At 40.9% G+C, this 20491-nt stretch overlaps 1 protein-coding gene across 1 annotated transcript in view; it reads right to left on the reverse strand.

The window, feature by feature from the left end:
- The window catches only part of LOC113118476 (leucine zipper protein 2), a 135518-nt gene that overhangs the window by 47221 nt on the left and 67806 nt on the right, over positions 1-20491 (reverse strand). The window contains exon 2 of the mRNA XM_026287688.1: positions 3728-3839. Within this exon, the coding sequence (XP_026143473.1) occupies positions 3728-3839 (112 nt within the window). The remainder of the gene's footprint in view (positions 1-3727; positions 3840-20491) is intronic.

Below are 20491 nucleotides of genomic sequence, written 5' to 3' on the forward strand. Positions count from 1 at the left end.
CAGTCTCTGAGTACACTTGGAGGTCTGTGGTTTTATTGTATGTGGCAGCCTGTTTAAACATATTCCAGTCAGTGGTGGTAAAACAGTCTATGAGTACCTCTGACAACCCTTCCAGCCACACTTGTATCTGTTTATGAACTCGTTTGGCAACTTTAACGAATGGTCGGTATGCAGACATTAGCATGACAGAAGCCACATTTCCACTATTGAGCTTAAACCGGGCGTGCTAGTGCGTGCCAGGGCCAGTCGCGTTTCCACTGTCACTTCTGGGGCTTGATCGTGCCTCGTCGGGGCTTCCTCGGGGCCAACGGGCAGGTTTTTTTGGCCCGACGAAAACCTTGGGCCAAAGCGGGTCAGCTGGGGCTGGAGGAGTGGTTATGAACAAAGGCGGAGTTTCTCCTCGTCTGAAGAGCATCAGCGCTGCAGCCAGTGTTTGAAATAACTTGGTCCGATGTGGATTATGATCACCATACAAGGCAGAAATATTTAGAAGCGATGTAAAGACTATACACACTAAACATTAACATTACCACAGTAAACATGGTAAATACAACCACTTGGAGAAATCAGATGTCAGCTTCTTATTCTCTATCACAATTGTGTATTTATTTAGTAACGTATTTTATCTGTCGTCTCGTCTCGAGAGTTCAGCTCCACGTACCTTATGTCAACAAAATATAATAATGATTTTTGTTTGGGAGTTTTTATAAAAAAGCTAACAGCAACAACACCAGCATTAAAAACTTTTTTAAATAATTTGATCTCAAAACTCACTTTCAGTCAGCATTGTGTGTTTGGAATAATTTGATCTGATGTGGATTATAATCACCATAAAAGACACAAATATTTATAAGCGATGCAAAAGACTTTGCACGCTAGGCATTAACATTAGCACAGTAAAATTGTAAATGTGACCATTTAAAGAAATCAGACATCAGCTTCTTATTCTCTATCACAATCGTGTATTTATTTAGTTTGTATTATCTGTCATAAGTCTCGTCTCCAAGTTTAGCTCCATGTAGCCTATCATAAAAATATAATAATGTTTTTTGTTCAGGAGCATTTATAAAAATAGAAATATTATCAATCGTTCTAAAGGTGACGTATATAGGCTACTGCTGCTACAAATAAACAGAAACAGACTCGACTGAATAAGCAGGCTATTTTCATAAACGTTAAAAATAAATAAATAAAATGGAAATAAATGTATTTCTGTGTGATAAATTTTGAGTCCTGATAAATTAATTCATTATGATCAATGAATCACTTCTTCTATAATAAAACTTTGATGCTTTTGAGTTTGAATATTTAACAAAGCATGCAAACAAACAGACGCTTTTATCCTGTTAGGTTTGTGAACGCGCTAGTTCCAGTGACTTATTTCTTAGTTTTCTGATAACTTCTGTTTGTTGGTGAAATTATGAGGTTGCGTGACGTTGTTCCTGAGAGGTGTGTAAAGGTCGGGTTTTAGTGACGCGCAGAGGAGCTTCTGGTCTTTGTGCTACTGGCCCGAGGCTATTAGCCCCACCTGGCCCAGTTTTAAGCCCTGGCTTGCATTGGCCTGACAGTAAAAATGTGGCTAGTGATGTGGTCTGAGGCTCCGAGGTGGGGTAGAGGTAGGGCCTTGTAAGCTCCTTTCTGGGTGGTGTAAACAAAGTCCACAGTGTTGTTTCCCTGTGTTGGAAAGTCTATGTGTTGGTGTATTTTTGGTAACACACTCTTTAAGTCTGCATGGTTGAAATCCCCAGCTAAAATGAGAAAAGCATTAGGGTGGGCTGTCTGCTACTCACTGATGTGCTGGTACAGTTCATTTAGTGCCTTGCTCCTGTTGCTGTTGTTGGAACTGGGAGGGATGTAGCAGTATGACTGTATATTCCCTCAGTAGAATGGCCAGCAAATAATAATCATCAACTCCACAGGGGAGAGCAGTGTTTGCAAACCACAACATAATCATGGCACGACAATGTTGGGGATGGCTGGCTCGTGTGGGTTAGCCATTAGCCGAGCCCGCATACCTCCACATTTACCCCTCTTCTGCTTCCTCTCAAGCAGCTTGTGGTCTCTCCGCTGTGGGCAAGATGCAGTAGTGGGGGTCGGTGATGGTGTAGGCCTCCAGAGCAGACTGAGATCCGGCAGTTCTTCAGCATGAGTGGTGTTTTACTCTAAAAATGTAGTTCTGCTGACATCAAGCAGAAACTCATGACTGTATAGATTTATGTTCCACATTAGAAAGTAAGTCACACACGTTTGGAATTACATAAGGGTGATTAAATGATGACAGAATTTTACATTTTTAGTTGAACTATCCCTTTCAAAATTCAGACTGAGATCAGTTCTTTCAGATGGAAAAACAACAAATCATACAAAGTCATACAAACACATTAGACTAACAATGTTTTGCTCAAATATAGACAAAACAATAAATAAATAAACATTGGAGGAATACTGACCCACTCTTCTTTGCAGAATCATTTTAATTCAGCTACATTGGAGGGTTTTCGAGCATGAATGGACTGTTTAAGGTCATGCCACAGCATCTCAATCGGATTTAAGTCTGGACTTTGATTTGGCCACTCCAAAAATGTAATTTAGTTTTTATTGAGCCATTCAGAGGTTGACTTGCTGTTGTGTTTGGGATCATTGTTCTCCTGGATAACACAAGAGCACTTGAGCTTGAGGCCACAAACTGACAACCAGACATTCTTCTTCAGGATTTTCTGATACATTGCAGAATTCATGGTTCCATCAACTATGGCAAGTCATCCAGGTCCTGAAGCTGCAAAGCAGCCCCAGACAATCACTCTACCACCACCATAATTGACTGTTGGTATGATGTTCTTTTTATGGAATGCTGTGTTAGTTTTAATGGGACATACACCTTCCAAAAAGTTACACTTTTGTGGCATAAGGCCACAAAATATTTGCCCAAAAGTATTGGGGATAATCTTTTTTTTTTTTTTTTTTTGGCAAACGTGAGACAAGCCTTTGTGTTGTGCCTGGGAACTCTCCCATGGATGCCGTTTATGCCCAGTCCCTTTCTTATTGTTGAATCATGAACACGGACCTTAATTGAGGCAAGTGAGGCCTGCTAATTTTGGTAATTCTGGACTCCTGGGAAGGTTCACCACTGTTCCAAGTTTTCTCTATTTGTGGATAATGCCTCTGACAGTGGTTTGTTGGAGTCCCAACACCTTAGAAATGGCTTTATAACCCTTTCCAGACTGATACATGTCAACTTTTTTGTTTCTCATCTGTTCTTGAATTTCTTTAGAATGCGGCATGATGTGTTGCTCTGAAGCATGCTTGATTTTGTCAGACAGATTCTATTAAAGTGATTTCTTCATTCAACAGGTCTGGCAGTAATTGGCCTGGGGTTGGCTAGTAAAATTTAACTCAGCTATTTAAATTAAAAGTGGTTACAGTTCTTTCATGATTTAACAGGAGGGGGGAATTAAATTTTCACGTAGGGCCAGGTAGGTTAGGACAGCTTTTTCCCTCATACAATTTAAAGGATGATTTTTATCATTTAAAAATTGCATTTTGTATTTACTTGCATTATATTTGTGTTACATTAAAATAGTTTGATGATCTGAATCTTTTAAGTGTGAAATATATATAAAAAAAACAACTAGTACAAAACTTGGGAGTATCCTCAAAGGTACAAGCATTAAATTATGTATCAAATATGCTCTATGGCCAGGCCAATGGAGAAAGGAAAGGGTCTTACCTGCAGGTTCCCCTTTATGCTGTCCAGCTCTTTTGATGTTTTGGAGAGTTGTCGTAAAATTCCTGTCCTCTCTGTGAAAACCTCCTTCAGCTTCTTTTCCAGCCCCTCATAGCTACAGGAAGAGTAAAGAAATAGGAAGATGACTTCTTTAAATCTATGGCATGCCTGGCAAATTCATTCTGCATGGCAGGTTACAGCAGCCTGGAGGATCTGAAGCTATTGTAAGTGGATGATGCACTCAAGGAAAACATCCAATAGTTCATCATCAAAATTCTGAAAAAGAACTTGTGACCTGGACTCAAAGTCATTTCAGGCTCAATTTCAGGATTTCATCAAGTTAAAGGCAGCAGACAGAGAAAAAATATAAACATATTTCATATTTTAAAAGCTCTCCAATATATAACTACATAAGTTTAAAAGTGAAGTGTTTTTAATTATAATTGAAAAAAATCTATATACTGTATATATCAAGAGATATATATATATATACTGCATGTGTGTGTTTGTGTGTATCTTTGCTGAATTAAAGTATCAAAAAAGTTCTTTAAAAAATAGAACAGTAATAAATTCAATTAAATATGATACAGGGTTGTGCAACAGGGTCATGCTAACCAGACAAACCTGTAAATCAAACTATTATCCCACTGTAAATATTGTGTGATAATATCTGCTAAGCTACAAAACATCCACCCTCCCCTCCATAAATACACATATATACATATTTATACCGTACTTCGCTGTCAGAATATTGACACCTGCTAAGCCAAAAAGACAGACATAGCTGTGCATAGACAATATATATATATATATATATATATATAAAGTTAAATAAATATAATGTGCCATGATTTCTTTTGTCATCGTCCCAAATACAAATCATAAATAAGTTATGTAGAGTACAGTCAGAAGCTTTCAACAAAGGGCTCTTTGCCAATGAATCCTGTGCTGCTCACAGCTGAACCTTTATGCTTTATGTCAGGGAAACTAAAGCACAGTCATATGATCTCCATGATGAGAAAGCAACACCTGCTAAATAAATAAATCACGCTGGAGAACATCTTGCCTATAAAACTCCCACAGTGTGATGTCTGTGAAACTGATCAAGGGTGCGGCTGGAAGAGACAGATAGAGAAAAAAATAATAATAATTATCTCGCTACTTGACATGATTATTATTCAGTGCAGTTGGGCTCAGACCTATGAGAGTCTGGCTTAAACAAGGGGTCAAGGTACGCCTGGTTAATGTGACCCAGCCCCTGCTGGTAAATGCTGTAACTACAAAATCTGGCAGCAAGAAGAATATTTTTCTTCATTGATGCCTATTCAACCTTCATTCATGCCTATTGTATTCTGATAAATTGAAAAAATAAAAATAAAAACAAGCAACATATATTTTGCTAATAGAGCTCGGGCGTAGACGTTATGGAATGGTGCATTGTGGGTAACGGCGGCCATTTTAGAGGCATCGCAAAGCAGGTTTGTAATAAGATAATAGCCGGTCTCCAGAAAAAGTTATAGAACGTGACAAAAAAAGTTGCCTATACCTATATGGACAAACTTAATAATGAAGCCAAACAACGCTACTTGAAGAAAAAAAAAAAAGAGCTTGTAATCGATCCCTATGAACACATGAAAGTTTACCAAGCCTCATTTTCCCTAATAATTTCTCCTGCCGGGTCTGTGGAGTGAGCGCTTACACCTCCAATCAATTAAAAAATTTAAAATCACTGGAGGCTCACCTGCAGATCACAAATGGATCTGCAAATTAAACGTGGAGAAAACATTCGTTATCACTAAGGAAATAGTGGTGACGCACACACATATACACACACTTATCAGATTCTGCGAGCTATGAAGCTTGTCTATGCGGGTTTGTTACACTTCAGGAGTAATTACTCACCTATCATACTTGCAAAAATCCACTGTTTTCATCCGGTAGTTCTGTAATCCGGTATAATATTGAAGAACATTCACCTCGGACACAACCCACCATTCACCAAAACAAGACGCTTAACTTCCTATTTTGAAGTTCGTTCCAGTTTTTTTATTTAGTTGTTCAAATTTGTTAAATACAGTCAGCACAAAAATATCAAAAAGCGATCAGAGACCATACACAACATGTCTCACCATAACTATGTATTATAATATTATCGAATGTGATGGTTTCCCTCCGTACAGCGGCGACCCAAGCCATCTGACGCCTCTTGGTGATTTCAGACACCTTGTGTTTTTTTTCCAAGTAGGAAAATGTTGAAAACTAATATGATTCACGAGGCGTTTGCCCTGTCGATCATGAAACCGATTACAGCAGTTCACAATACAGCAATACTGAACCATTTTCCAAAAAATAATCAAAATTAATGACCAAATGACAAACGTTACCTAATGCCTACTATACAGTACATCTACTTCTGTACCGCGATTCCCACAATGCATTGCGACGTGACGCAACGATCCCGACCTCTATAGGCATGCACAATTCAATACTGTCAGGATTATAGACCTGTTTTGTTATGTTTTGCCCTGGTTTTTGTTCCTATTTGTGCTTATTTGATGTTCCTGTCCTCGTTTAGTTTGATTATTTTCCATTGATGTCACCTGTGTTCCACTGATTGTTCCCCTGATTGCCCTGTGTTTAAAAGTCCTAGTCTGTTCAGTTTGCTTGTCAGGTCTACTCATACTCTATTCAGGGCTTGAATTTCGGTGCGGGAATGCGGGGATTGCGCATAATTTAAACCATTCCCGCAAGGTTAGCTTTTATAGTGCGAGAAATTCCCGCACAAATATATTTGCTTCATCTCAGAGCAATTGATTAAAAAATAAATTCACAGATGCGAGAAAAAATATGTCAAATTGTCTAGTCAAATTGTCTTTTATTTTCGAATTTAATTCCTCAATCAGCGCTGGATCGGCATTTTCTGCTCATAGACTGCTGTAGACAGATCATGTTTCACGCTGTCAATGCAGCGGTCTGTGTTGCGCTGATTCACACTATCAAGTGTAGGTGCAGCATTCTAACATTTTGAGTCAAAATGACCTGTTTGTGAAGAAATTATCCGCTTCCAAATTGTCGTTGTAATAACGAAACTGAAACATTAAAAAACATTTTGCTCTTTATGGTGTACGAGTGATAGAGCGCGGCAGCAACGAACCAACTGATCAGCTTACAGCGTCACAACATTGAATGCTCGGCCGAACAGCTGATCATAGCTGTACAGGACGCCTTTATTATTTTTCATCTCCATAAATATATCTATAAATATATCTAGTAATAAATGTAGCACCCGTACAACCACTCTGTGAGTTACTTACGTGAGAATGGGGGTGCTTGGGTTCGGTGTAGTTCAGGTGGATACCACGAAGGTGCACCTAATAAGTGTCTAATGAGGTTTAAAACCTTTTGACAATAAAATATAAAAAATAATGAGACCCAGAGATGGTTTTTAGTTTAGCAAAAAATGGGTAACGCTCTTGTTTAATTAAATAAAATAATTTGGCAAACAGAATATAAAAGCTTTCCCCAAAATTCAATATTAATGAATATACAAAAATAAATAACCAAAATATTCCCCAAACACTTAAATATTTACTCCTTTAAAATTTAGCTTAAACCCCAGTAGTTTCAATCACACTTGTTACAACTGAATAAGTGGTTCAAAAGTCCCCTCCCCTTTACTCTTTCCTAACAATCTGAAATACACATAGAGCTTTACAATAACAAAAAAAAAACACGCCAAGTGTCCTGAAACAAGTCTTAGCAAATGCTGTGGTGGGCCCACTCACACATGTTCCAGTTTACTCACGGTATCATTTTGAACGAAGAAAAAAAAACGTTGCAGGCCTGTTTTGGTCTTGCAAAACATTGAGTGCGCTGAACGGACATTTGCAAAAAATTGAGAGCGTTGAAAGACGTTGGTCCGGATGATCAGGTGCGGTGCGATTAAACGACAGTTCCGCCCAGCATACGCCCACCGTTGCTAACTATCTCGGCTATCTGCGTTCACGGCTTCCACTTCTTCTCTCCCGCTCCGTCAGACGGGTCTCCGGCTTCGTTTCTCACTCAGTCTCGCGGCTCACAAACATCCCGAGTCCGCGGTGCTCTTCTGTGCGCCTCCCGCTCAGATTAATCAACTTTACTCGCACTTTCTAGCGTTCTTTTTCTTCTCAACGTGCCCGCGTCCCGCGCTCCACACGAGTACGGGGGAAGACCGGAAAAAAAAACTTCCAGCACTTTCTCACGTGTCTCTCACCAGGTCACGTGTAAATTACTTTTTACATACCTGCAGCCAAACACCATTGACTATACAGCGTGAATACCCAAATGACCAATAAAAATGGTCACATAAAAACAGTAAAAATAAAATAATAAAAGGCTAACTGCATAAAACCTTTGGAAATATTATTCAGCTAAATAATATAAACTTTAGTTTTAATTACTGTCATGAAATAAAATTACCAAATGTTTATTTCCTTTTAATTATGTAAAATGAACTGATATTTCCTTATTTAGAAATCAGATGTCCCCTATTATTTAAAGTAAATAAACGTTTACTTTTTTAATAGTCATGTGACTCGTTTTTGAGAGTAAGAGAGATTAATCATAACCCTCCCTGTCTCCGTTACACTATATGCCCAAGTTTACCACTGGGCTACACCCTCCCCCTTCTAGACAGTTTTGATGCCCTCATCAAAATAAACCTTAGAGGACTCTAATAGTCTTAAAGTCAAGGGTAGAGGCCAGATTAGAACAAGTGAAACACAACGCCATGGGGTGGCACCAGAGAGTGTGACATCGACTGCTTCTGGAGTCTCCGTAGAGTCCACTTCCCACCAACACTCCATGGCTTAGGATTGTCACAGGGTAATCACGAGGCTTGCCAAGTTCATCGTAGCTCAGCTTGACCACTGGACGGGTGACTCTTTTGGGACGATCAACTTGTTCAATCCCAGAGTTAGTGTCCGGACAGGGGTTGATGGCTCCTCCCTCTTCTAGAACGTTGACTTCTGGATCAGCGTTGAGAGGCAGGTTGGGAAGATCACTGACCACTGACTCTATCTCAGCCAGGTCTTGAGTTTGTCTTTCAGGCTCGGTGACGATTGGCTTGGATTGCTTTGTGGAAAGTTCTGAACATGTCAACAACTTATCCCAGTCTAACTCAACGGGGCTTTGCGGGTATACTTCGTCGTACTCTAAATCTGAGGACACGTCTTCATCATGGTAGTTTGTTTGTACCAATTCTTTTGTCTTTTGCTGAAATGCTCTAGTCACAGGTCTTTGTTGTGGCCCCACTTCCCTTTCGTCAACAGGGATTCTCACAAGATAACCAATGGGTAACAGGTGATTACGATGAATAGTCTTTTCTGCTCCCATGCCTCTCTCTGGCTTGATCTTGTAGACAGGTAAGTTGGGTAGCTTCTCCATAACAATATATGGTGAGGATCGCCACTTGCATTTCAATTTTTGCTTGCCTGTGACCCCAAAGTTTCTCAGCAGCACCCTGTCGCCTTTGTCAAGGACTTGTTCTTTGACGTGCCGGTCGTGTGCTTTTTTGTTTCTTTGGTGGTTCTTGTCTGATGATTCTGTTGCAAGACTGTAGGCTCTTTGGAGATCTTTCTTGAGCTTAACAACATACTGATGATAGGATTTTGTCTTTTGGTCGTCCTCAGTCACGCCAAAGCAGATGTCTACCGGTAAGCGAGCTTCTCTGCCGAACATAAGCAGGTAAGGCGAATAACCAGTTGCATCGTTTTGAGAACAGTTGTAGGCGTGGACCAACTGACTGATCTTTTGACTCCATTTTTGTTTTTGCTTTGGATCGAGTGTGCCAAGCATTGATAAGAGCGTACGGTTGAATCTTTCAGGTTGCGGATCTCCCTGAGGGTGGTAAGGTGTTGTTCTTGATTTACGAATACCCAACATCATCAGAAGGTCTTGGATCAGTTTGCTTTCAAAATCACGGCCTTGATCCGAATGTATGCGTGCAGGGAGTCCGTAGTGTACAAAGTAGCGCTCACACAGTATCTTAGCAACGGTGGCCGCCTTCTGATCTTTGGATGGAAAAGCTTGGGCGTATCGAGTAAAGTGGTCTGTCACTACAAGGATGTTGGCAAAACCTTGAGAGTCTGGCTCAAGTGACAGAAAATCTATACAAACAAGGTCTAGAGGGCCTTGGCTGGTGATCTGTTTTAAGGGAGCAGCTCTCTGGGGAAGGGCTTTGCGAGTGATGCATCTACCGCAGTTCTTGATGTACTGCTCAACCTCAACTCCCATTTTCGGCCAATAGAACCGATTTCGGATAAGTTCGATGGTCTTGTCCATGCCCAAGTGACCGGACTCATCATGCAGAGATTTCAGGACCATCGGGACATACTCTCTGGGCAGTACCAGCTGCTTTACCTCAGATCCATTTTTCTCAACCTTTCTGTAGAGCAGATTGTTTTGGATGAACAGCTTGCTTGATTCTTTGTGCAACAGAACAGAAGTTGGATTGTCGGGGCTGGTGAATGATGAACCACCATGAATTGACTGCTTGACTGGAGCGATAGTAGAGTCCTCATCTTGAGCAGTTACCAGGTCTTTGTGACTAAGCTGATTTAGAGAACCGAGATCCAACCGAACTGGGGAGACAAAACACTCTGGTATACCGTCAGGTGACACTACGAGTGACTCAGCAATAGTTGTGGGCTCTGTCAGAGTTTCAGGGCACTTGATCTGTTTACACAGAGCTTGAACACTTTCAGTCGGTATGGTTTGCCAGAATTCTTCTGTGGTTGGAAGAGGGTTGCGTGACAGGGCATCGGCATCGATGTTGCTGCTGCCAGGCCTGTACTGCAATGTGAAATTGTATGTGGCGAGTGCTGAGAGCCAGCGGTGACCTGTCGCATTGAGTTTGGCAGTCGTGAGGATATAAGTTAGGGGGTTGTTATCAGTTCTCACGGTAAACTGTGCGCCATACAAGTAGTCGTGGAACTTGTCCACCACTGCCCACTTAAGTGCCAAAAACTCGAGCTGGTGCACTGGATAGTTCTTTTCAGAGGCACTCAGCTTGCGGCTTGCGAAAGCAACAGGTCTCAAGCCCTCGGGGTACTCTTGGTTGAGGACAGCGCCAAGCCCATGAAAACTGGCATCAATGTGAAGTATGTAAGGCTTGGTGGGGTCTGAGAATGCCAGCACAGGTGCACTTGTGAGGCAGTGGATGATCTTTTGGAATGCCTCTGAACATGACTGGTCCCACCGGTCACCAAAAGGTTCACTGACTTTGTAATAGGTCTTGTCTGATGAAGAGGTAGACTTTCGCTTCTTTTGGGTGGGAGGATACCCTTTGCACAGCTCTGTAAGTGGTCGGACGATGATGGAGTAGTTTTTTATAAACCTGCGGTAGTAGCCGCAGAACCCCAGGAATGACTGCAGAGAAGGAAGGTCTGTTGGCTGCTTCCACCGTGTCACTGCTTCCACTTTGTCTGGGTCTGTGGCAATACCGTGCTCAGAGACAATGTGCCCGACATAGGTGACTTGTGAGCGACAGAACTGGCACTTGTCGAGGGACAACTTGAGTCCAGCTTCTTCAAGACGAGCGATGACCTTGAGGAGTCTTTGCTCATGCTCCCCCAGAGTCTTGCCAAAAACAATGAGGTCATCAAGATATACTATGACTTCAAGCATGTGCATGTCACCGACTGCCTTCTCCATGAGTCGTTGAAATGTTGCAGGGGCCCCTGTGATCCCCTGCGGCATCCGCTCAAATTGAAAGAATCCCAGTGGACAGATAAAAGCGGTTTTCTCTTTGTCCTCATCAGCCATTGGGATTTGATAGTAGCCACTGCGCAGATCCAGCACTGAAAACCACTTACTGCCGGACAAGCAATCAAGAGCGTCGTCAATACGAGGTACAGTGTACTGATCTGGGATAGTTCTCCGATTCAGGGTGCGGTAGTCGATGCACATACGAAGTTGACCATTCTTTTTACGTGCAAGTACAATCGGTGAAGCATATGGGCTTCTTGATTCTTTTATGATCCCAGCCGCCAACAAACCTTGCAGGTGACGCCGAAGATCATCCAAATCAGCAGGGGCAATACGTCGAGATCTCTCTCTGAAGGGGGTGTTATCGTTCAAGCGGATGTGATGTTCTACCCCTTTAGCCAAACCAACATCCCACTCTTCTATAGAGAACACACGGGAGTGTTTAGCAAGCTTTTGACTCAGCCTCTCTTTCCACTCTTTGCTGATGGGTGACTCACTGAAGTCAAACAGAGAAGGATCCATAGCTGGAACAGATTCGGCCTTAGGGTTTGGTGCATCTGTCACAATGTCAGCGATGTGAAGGTGAGCGATCACTGTGCCCATTGGAATCGCAGTTTGCTTTAGAGACTCATTACGCAGGAGCACCAGGAAGTTGTTTGGATCTAGCATCTTGGAGAACAACACAGTTGGCTGGACAAGTACACTTGGAGGAAGAGAAGGTGAGTGGGCTCGTTCAATGATGAGTATGCTGTCTCCGATGTCTTGTTTCTCTGTAACTTTGCAGATAGCAACGTATTCAGTTCCAGGAGGGATGCTGAGAGGACCAGGCCCAGACCACTTTACTTCAGCCACAGGCAAGTCTTTGTTGCCTTTTATGGACATCCCTCCAGAAGCGGGTAAATATTTTGTCTCTTGAACTTGGATTTTGACAGAGTTGACATTCTCCAGGTCTTCTTTCTTTTTAGGCTGGGACTTGAAAGGCTGAACCCCCCTGACGTTTGTGCCGATCAGGACAGGTATAGTCTCGGAGCAACGTGGATCAGGGCACACCAGGGCCAGAACAGTAACAGACTTGACTTTGTTGGACTTAGATTTTTGTGGCAGCTCCAACTCAACCTGGATGTAACCTTTGTACGGGTAACTGCTCTCTGACTCACTTAGGCCCCATATGGCTAGACCGGTCACAGAGTTTAACTGTATGTGTGACAGGTGTTTGGCATACCAGCTGTCGAAGATGATGGTAACTTGAGATCCACTGTCCATCAGCGCGGTGCAGGGGTTGCCATTGATCCTGACCTGAGCAGTGGAGGGCGGTCCCACGAGTCCCTCGGGCAAACTGTTGGTCTGTACATTTACCGAGCTTCTCTTGACACTTGCATTTGTGGTCTTGGTTCTTGCTTCATTATCAGATTTGCTGTTCTGCTTGGACTTTCTTTGAGCTTGCAGCAGTTTCTGAATAACTTTGGGGTAGTTCTCGGGAAAGGCACACTTGTTGGCAAAGTGCCCGTCTTCACCGCAGCGATAGCAGAAAAAATCACTTGGGTCTCTGGCTGTTGAAGGTCTTGGCTGCCAGGGTCGTGACTGGGTCTCTTGTGGGCAGGGCTCAGTAGCAGAACTATACTTAGGCTTGACTGACAAGACAGAGACTTGCTTTCGGAGCTTGACAACTTCTTTCTTTAAAGCTTGAACGTTCTTGTCTTCTGAGTTCTCTGCTGCTGGAGTGACTGAAAGCAATGTGCTCGTCGAAACATGACTTGACATGGCGGTGGGGGCAGCGAGTTCACTTACTTGTGCTCTGAGTTGGTGTATTTCAGCTTTCAAATCTTTTAACTCTGTGTCAGAGGTCACAGTAGCACTTTTGGCGTAGACTGCTTTGGGTGGATGGAGTCTGCGACGTGAAACTTCATGCTCTTCCTCCAGGCGTATCTCATTCAGCAGATCGAGAAAAGTGGGAGGACTGTCTCTGCGGTCTCTTAATCTGAGATTTAGGATCATAATGTCAGACCTGATGGCCCCTTTAATGAGTTGGTCAAGACGTGCTTTGTCTGCCGCCGATGACTGGAGTCCACCCTTTTGGACAACTTTATTTAGGACTCTCTCAAGGCGTCTCAGGAACTCAGAGAGTTTCTCGTTGGGATGCTGACACAACATTCTGAAGGCAAAGTAAAGTTCTTCACCACTCTCGGGGTTGCCAAAGGTGGTCTCGAGAATGTCAATGTAGTCCATAGAGGATGCAGATGGGTTGTTGAATCGGACAGCTTGAAGGATTTCGAGTGCAGGACCCTTTACACTTTCCATTATTCTCATTTTCTTTTCTCTTTCAGGGCGATCATATTCTTCAATCATAAGTCTGGCTTGTTCAACCCAGCTTTCCAACTGTTCTTCTCCTGGGGGTGTGGGCATGACCCCTGAGAAAGTGCGCAGTCTTCTGTAAAGATTGTTGTCACCATGAGTGTGCTTGCTTGTCATTTGCAGGACATCACCAACTGCTCGAATGATAGCTTCAGGAGTGGACGCTTGAAGTGGGGAGAAAAAACTGGAATCTGGCAGTGGCACATTGTGGCCATCACCTGCTGCCTGAGCTTGGGGTTCTTCCTCCTGCTCAGAAGGTCCAAAGATTCTCCAGGTCATAGCAAACCCCTCAGGAACAACATCAAGAGGAATGGCCTTTGTATTCACCTTCTCCCTGCACTCACATAGCACAGTTAAACTTTGAGACTGAGGGTCATACATTCTTCCTCTCACCTTGACTCTCCCGAGTGCTTTGACAGTGTGCAGCGTTTCTTCAATGAACCCAACTTCAGTTTCCGGCGGTACATCTTTAACCAGCAAGGCTTTCACCGGGTCTATGCCTTCTCCAACACACCAGTTCTTCAACTGAGCCATCCCCACGGGTTGTGCACATACAGTGATCACCTGTCAGAACTGAATTTGGTAGGTTTTGGTTGTATTTTAACACAGATAAAGCTTAATCTGTGTTTTTATTTTTGACTTAGGATGCTTAGTAAAACTCTAGTCTGGCAGTTTTAGAGTTTTCACAATAGGTAATCTTTAATGTGATTTTACATGTAGGTTAACTACTGTTTTGGTTCTAAACTAGGCCTACTTTTTAAACAAACTATTTAAATCTCTGGGTCAAACTAAAATTAGAGCTGCTAAAACTACTTATAAACTAAATTAATCCCAGCGGTGCCTCCATTTTATTTATGTAGCACCCGTACAACCACTCTGTGAGTTACTTACGTGAGAATGGGGGTGCTTGGGTTCGGTGTAGTTCAGGTGGATACCACGAAGGTGCACCTAATAAGTGTCTAATGAGGTTTAAAACCTTTTGACAATAAAATATAAAAAATAATGAGACCCAGAGATGGTTTTTAGTTTAGCAAAAAATGGGTAACGCTCTTGTTTAATTAAATAAAATAATTTGGCAAACAGAATATAAAAGCTTTCCCCAAAATTCAATATTAATGAATATACAAAAATAAATAACCAAAATATTCCCCAAACACTTAAATATTTACTCCTTTAAAATTTAGCTTAAACCCCAGTAGTTTCAATCACACTTGTTACAACTGAATAAGTGGTTCAAAAGTCCCCTCCCCTTTACTCTTTCCTAACAATCTGAAATACACATAGAGCTTTACAATAACAAAAAAAAAACACGCCAAGTGTCCTGAAACAAGTCTTAGCAAATGCTGTGGTGGGCCCACTCACACATGTTCCAGTTTACTCACGGTATCATTTTGAACGAAGAAAAAAAAACGTTGCAGGCCTGTTTTGGTCTTGCAAAACATTGAGTGCGCTGAACGGACATTTGCAAAAAATTGAGAGCGTTGAAAGACGTTGGTCCGGATGATCAGGTGCGGTGCGATTAAACGACAGTTCCGCCCAGCATACGCCCACCGTTGCTAACTATCTCGGCTATCTGCGTTCACGGCTTCCACTTCTTCTCTCCCGCTCCGTCAGACGGGTCTCCGGCTTCGTTTCTCACTCAGTCTCGCGGCTCACAAACATCCCGAGTCCGCGGTGCTCTTCTGTGCGCCTCCCGCTCAGATTAATCAACTTTACTCGCACTTTCTAGCGTTCTTTTTCTTCTCAACGTGCCCGCGTCCCGCGCTCCACACGAGTACGGGGGAAGACCGGAAAAAAAAACTTCCAGCACTTTCTCACGTGTCTCTCACCAGGTCACGTGTAAATTACTTTTTACATACCTGCAGCCAAACTCCATTGACTATACAGCGTGAATACCCAAATGACCAATAAAAATGGTCACATAAAAACAGTAAAAATAAAATAATAAAAGGCTAACTGCATAAAACCTTTGGAAATATTATTCAGCTAAATAATATAAACTTTAGTTTTAATTACTGTCATGAAATAAAATTACCAAATGTTTATTTCCTTTTAATTATGTAAAATGAACTGATATTTCCTTATTTAGAAATCAGATGTCCCCTATTATTTAAAGTAAATAAACGTTTACTTTTTTAATAGTCATGTGACTCGTTTTTGAGAGTAAGAGAGATTAATCATAACCCTCCCTGTCTCCGTTACACTATATGCCCAAGTTTACCACTGGGCTACATAAAGTTAACGCAAGGGCTAGAAATCAATTAATATTTTGCTGATCCTTCTTGTTATCATGGAGAGCGCAGTTGGTTGCATGGCAACGACAGACGCCACGAGAGTGCAGGCGCTTGTGGAAATGAGACTGCGGCGCGCGCGCCCGAGCTTTCCACTTGTTTGAGCATGTGACTGCGCGTTTCCCCTTGTTTTCTATTCATTATGCGCAGCATATTTCCCGCGCGCACAAACACGGCCACAGACAAAGAATTGTTTGGTTAGCGTAGTAGTTTAAATATGGACCGTTGGCTTAAGCGAAAGACAAGTTCGGATGATGCAGATCACGATCCAAAGAAAAAAGTTTTCACTGAAATGGAGAAACTCATTCAGACAGCCATGGTCATACCAGTAGCGAGTGTGTCGTGTGAACGTGGATTCAGCACACAAAACAGGATCAAAACTAAATTCAGAAATTCACTGAATAATACAAGTCTCACAAATCTAATGATCATTTCAGAGCTTGGACCTTCCCTTGAGCAGTTTGACTTCAACAGAGCCATCATCAAATGGAAAGAAATGAAGATGAGGAGACAGATGAGAAACTTATAATAAGTCACATGAAACAAAGAAATGGAAAAAAAATTACTGAAATAGAACTGAAATGTATGAAAGACATAAATACTTATAGTTTATACTGAGTTCTTAATATCAATTTACGATATCAATATCAAAATTAAAAAAAAAAAGCAAAGAATTGAACTGAACTGAAACACATTAACTGAAATAGACATTAATATATAGCATAGGCGTAGTTTAAACAGAGGTCTTAATGTCAATTTGAAGAGCATGATGTATTTTGTATAAAGTTTTTTTTTTTTTTTTTTTTTTTTTTTTACTGATTTGAGAACTGGAAATGCACAATTCATGCATACAAATCTGTAGATATTAATAAATGAACATGATTAAATTAGACCGATGCATCAAAAGTTATTCCCCCCCCCATAATCTTTAGATCCCCCCCATGTGACCCATGTAAGGGGGGAATTCCCCCCCAGTTTAAAAAACGAAATTCAGGCCCTGCTAGTCTATGCATGTTGGTTTCCTTGATTAAAGACAGTTCTCATTTGCTCGTACCTCTTGCACACTTCAGTGTGACGGGACAAATACATTTTTGAGTAATTTTATTTGGATTATTCACTGGTATTAGTCAATATGCACATTAACCTTGTTTTTACATCTAACACCCACTGAATCTTAAATAAATAGCTGTGAATGATACTGAAAATATAAATTTCTAAATGCTGTGATGCAAACATTTGTAAGGAGAAGTAGAATTTAGCATACTTTTAAAAACAGTTCCTGTCACAGAAACTGAATGCAATGTTTTCAGACACATTAACTGCAATTAATTCAACTGTATTATGGTTTACATTTATATTAAAATGCAATTAACTGAACTACAGAGTGCTTTCTTTGCCTCAATAAAGCAAGAGTTCAGTACATCTTTATATGTATTTTCTTTACTTCGGTTGTCTTTAAAATCTAGTTCAAGTTAACTTCCAAATATACTGACAAGCATTTATGGTAAACTAAAATATACTTTAATGCAATTTATTTTAAAAACGTCTATGTCAAATATTTAAATATATTGTAATTACACATTTATAATAATGGATTTGCAATTTAGCACATTTAAAATATATAAACTTTACATGTAATATTGAATTACACATTACAGTTAAAAATACTATAAGTTAAAATTTATTCCTATGTTAGCCACCACATGAATAGCATGACAAAAGGTTATTAAAACAATAATTTAAAGTTTACTTTAAATTAGAACTTTTAATTTGACATTATTACAAAGTGCACTTTTGCTGTACTGTACTTCAGTGTGCTAAAAAACGTTCATGAAAGCCTGTTACTAGCAATTAAAAACTGATTTTAGTTTTGTATTGTTATTATTTTCATCTATTCAGACAAAATAGTATAGAATTTCAGTATTGTTCATTTATCATTTATCATTTATTCATTTATGCCACACCACGACAATAGTAATCTACTTATCAGTATAAGCCAGAACTTTGAAATCAGTACAGCCAATTCACTTTAGCAAAGTACACATGACATTTAGAGTTCAGATGATTCTATAAACAAAGAGGACAGTTTTAAAATCACACACTTCCTGCGTCAGCCAAGCAGCTGCCATTAAATGACCGGGAATGCTACCAGATGACTTTCTCCAGATATTATCAACCTCCTTTGGCTGAAGATACAAACAGCTTCATCACCACAATGTTACAGATAACCAGAGTCTGTTCTCCACAAATGAGGAATAAATTGGTCATTACTGTCACGGGTTGATAATTATGCCGTGACCTCTTTTGACACAGCTGTTTTGGCAGGCTCTCATTCGAGAGAGACCACAGAAAGTGTTCTAATGAGAATCAGCCTGTAAGACAAACAGGCTTATAATCGCATGCTGCACTCTACGGCTCCTCGATGCCAGTGATCGCATAATTCTGATTAGAACCACACCATGTGACAGCTGACGATAAACTACAATCCTTCTTGAAGAAAAGGTGGTTAGCTGTAAGGATCTGCCAGAAACAATCTGCACACATGAGTGGTGATGCTGTCTGAAAGACTGATTGTTCGGGATGAAGGGAGCTTTGAATAACGGCACAAGACAGGCAGAGAAACAACCACACGCGCACACAGCCTCATTAGACAGAACCTCCCTACCCACCCAGTACGTCTCTGTGCTTGACTTTGAATTATATGAAACTGATCTTCCTCCGTAATGAAGAAGTGCTGAGACCCGGTCATTAAAGTGAAAAGTGCTGAGTTTCACAAGTCGGGCACAAGAGCCGCTGCTACAGCTCAGTATAGATGTATAGGCATCCACTGCTGATGTAAAGAACACATGGAGTGTGACTGGGCTTTAGCCAACAAGGCAAGACCCATCGCTCCACATCCTCCATTAGCCACTGACGGACTGAACGTTTCCTGTAAAGCTAAAGGCTTTACAGTGCAATTTTATGGGCTTTCAGAATGACATAATCCAATAAAGAAATTGTAGCACCCTGAATATCAGAGGAACTGTATGGACGGACAGATAGATAGATAGAGGGGAAGTTTTTACTAATTCATTCTCAATTGTATTTATAACCTCTGGACTGCCTTTATAAATAGTTGCGCTCAAACAGAGACAAATGCAAATGCAAAAAGAGATGAAAAGGAAAGCACTAAAAGAAAAATAGCTGGGGAAAGCAATATTACTTCTTTTAAAGAGCTGCAGTGCTGTGTGCAGGGACATCACTGTCTTTTGTCTGCATACTGCCTTGTTTTATATCAAGTCCTCATGAGCTGTCATTCTCTGATACAGAGAAATGTGACAGCATGGAATTGACAGCTGGATAATGTGACCAGAGACTAAAACTGTAAAGGTACTGTACAAGAATGATGGAAATAAAAATTGCAGTGCAACTGACAATATAAATTCCACACCTTCTAGCCTATTCATATGCATAAAACCTTTCCACGGTAGCAGAATGCAAATAAATATGCAACAGCTCGCACAAATGCATGCACAATGAATTCAATGCCACTGTGAGGAAATACACATAAACGAGCCTGAAGTGCATTTTTCCACTCTTAGCACAGACACAATAAAGTTTATTGATCAGGATAATGGTGTAAAAAGCAACTCACATGTGAAGCACAATAACTACAGTATATTTTAAATGAGTGTGGTGTGTACGCTTAGACTGCACTGAAAGAGAAGCAACATTTCAGAAAGCTTTGAAATACAAGGTTTCCTGAAATCATTTATGCATGTAAAGATAAAATTACTGCACTTTTCTTTTTAAAGAATACTGTGCAAATATGATCTTTTTCAATGAAACATAGACTAAAGGGGGCATGAAATTTCCGAATAATGTTTTCATGTTGTTTCTCATTCCGTGTGTAGTTGCAATGAAATGCTCATCTATAATTCTACTGCATTTCTGAGCCTGCTAACATCTGGAAACAACCTGCGGCCAGTGCACTTTTTTTGCGAGTACCTTTTTGTCTCTGCTTCTGTATTCAGATCACCGTCGCTCTGCTTTGCTTTGCTGAAATTGGCTTGAGTTGTGCTTCAGAGTTGACTCATAATTGCCCGATATCTCATTAATAATTTGTCCCAAGCGTAATCTTGAAATTGAAATATAATCCATAATGTATTATTGAGCATTTCATTCAGGCATGGAGACGTGACTAGATAGGTACAAGCCATAGCCTACCTGTCCTATTAAATCCAGTTTAAAATAACAAATTAATCGAGGTATTTCTGGAAGCTAAAGGGGTTGTTTGCCAAAGATATGTTTTGACTCCGTTTCCAACTCTAGGCATGTGATATGATTCTTTCTAGCTCCTCACTTGTCTGGTGGGATGTTAAGCTGTTTAATAATGCCC

Source organism: Carassius auratus, chromosome 18, assembly GCF_003368295.1.
Source record: "Carassius auratus strain Wakin chromosome 18, ASM336829v1, whole genome shotgun sequence".
In the NCBI taxonomy this organism is placed as follows: Eukaryota; Metazoa; Chordata; class Actinopteri; order Cypriniformes; family Cyprinidae; genus Carassius; species Carassius auratus.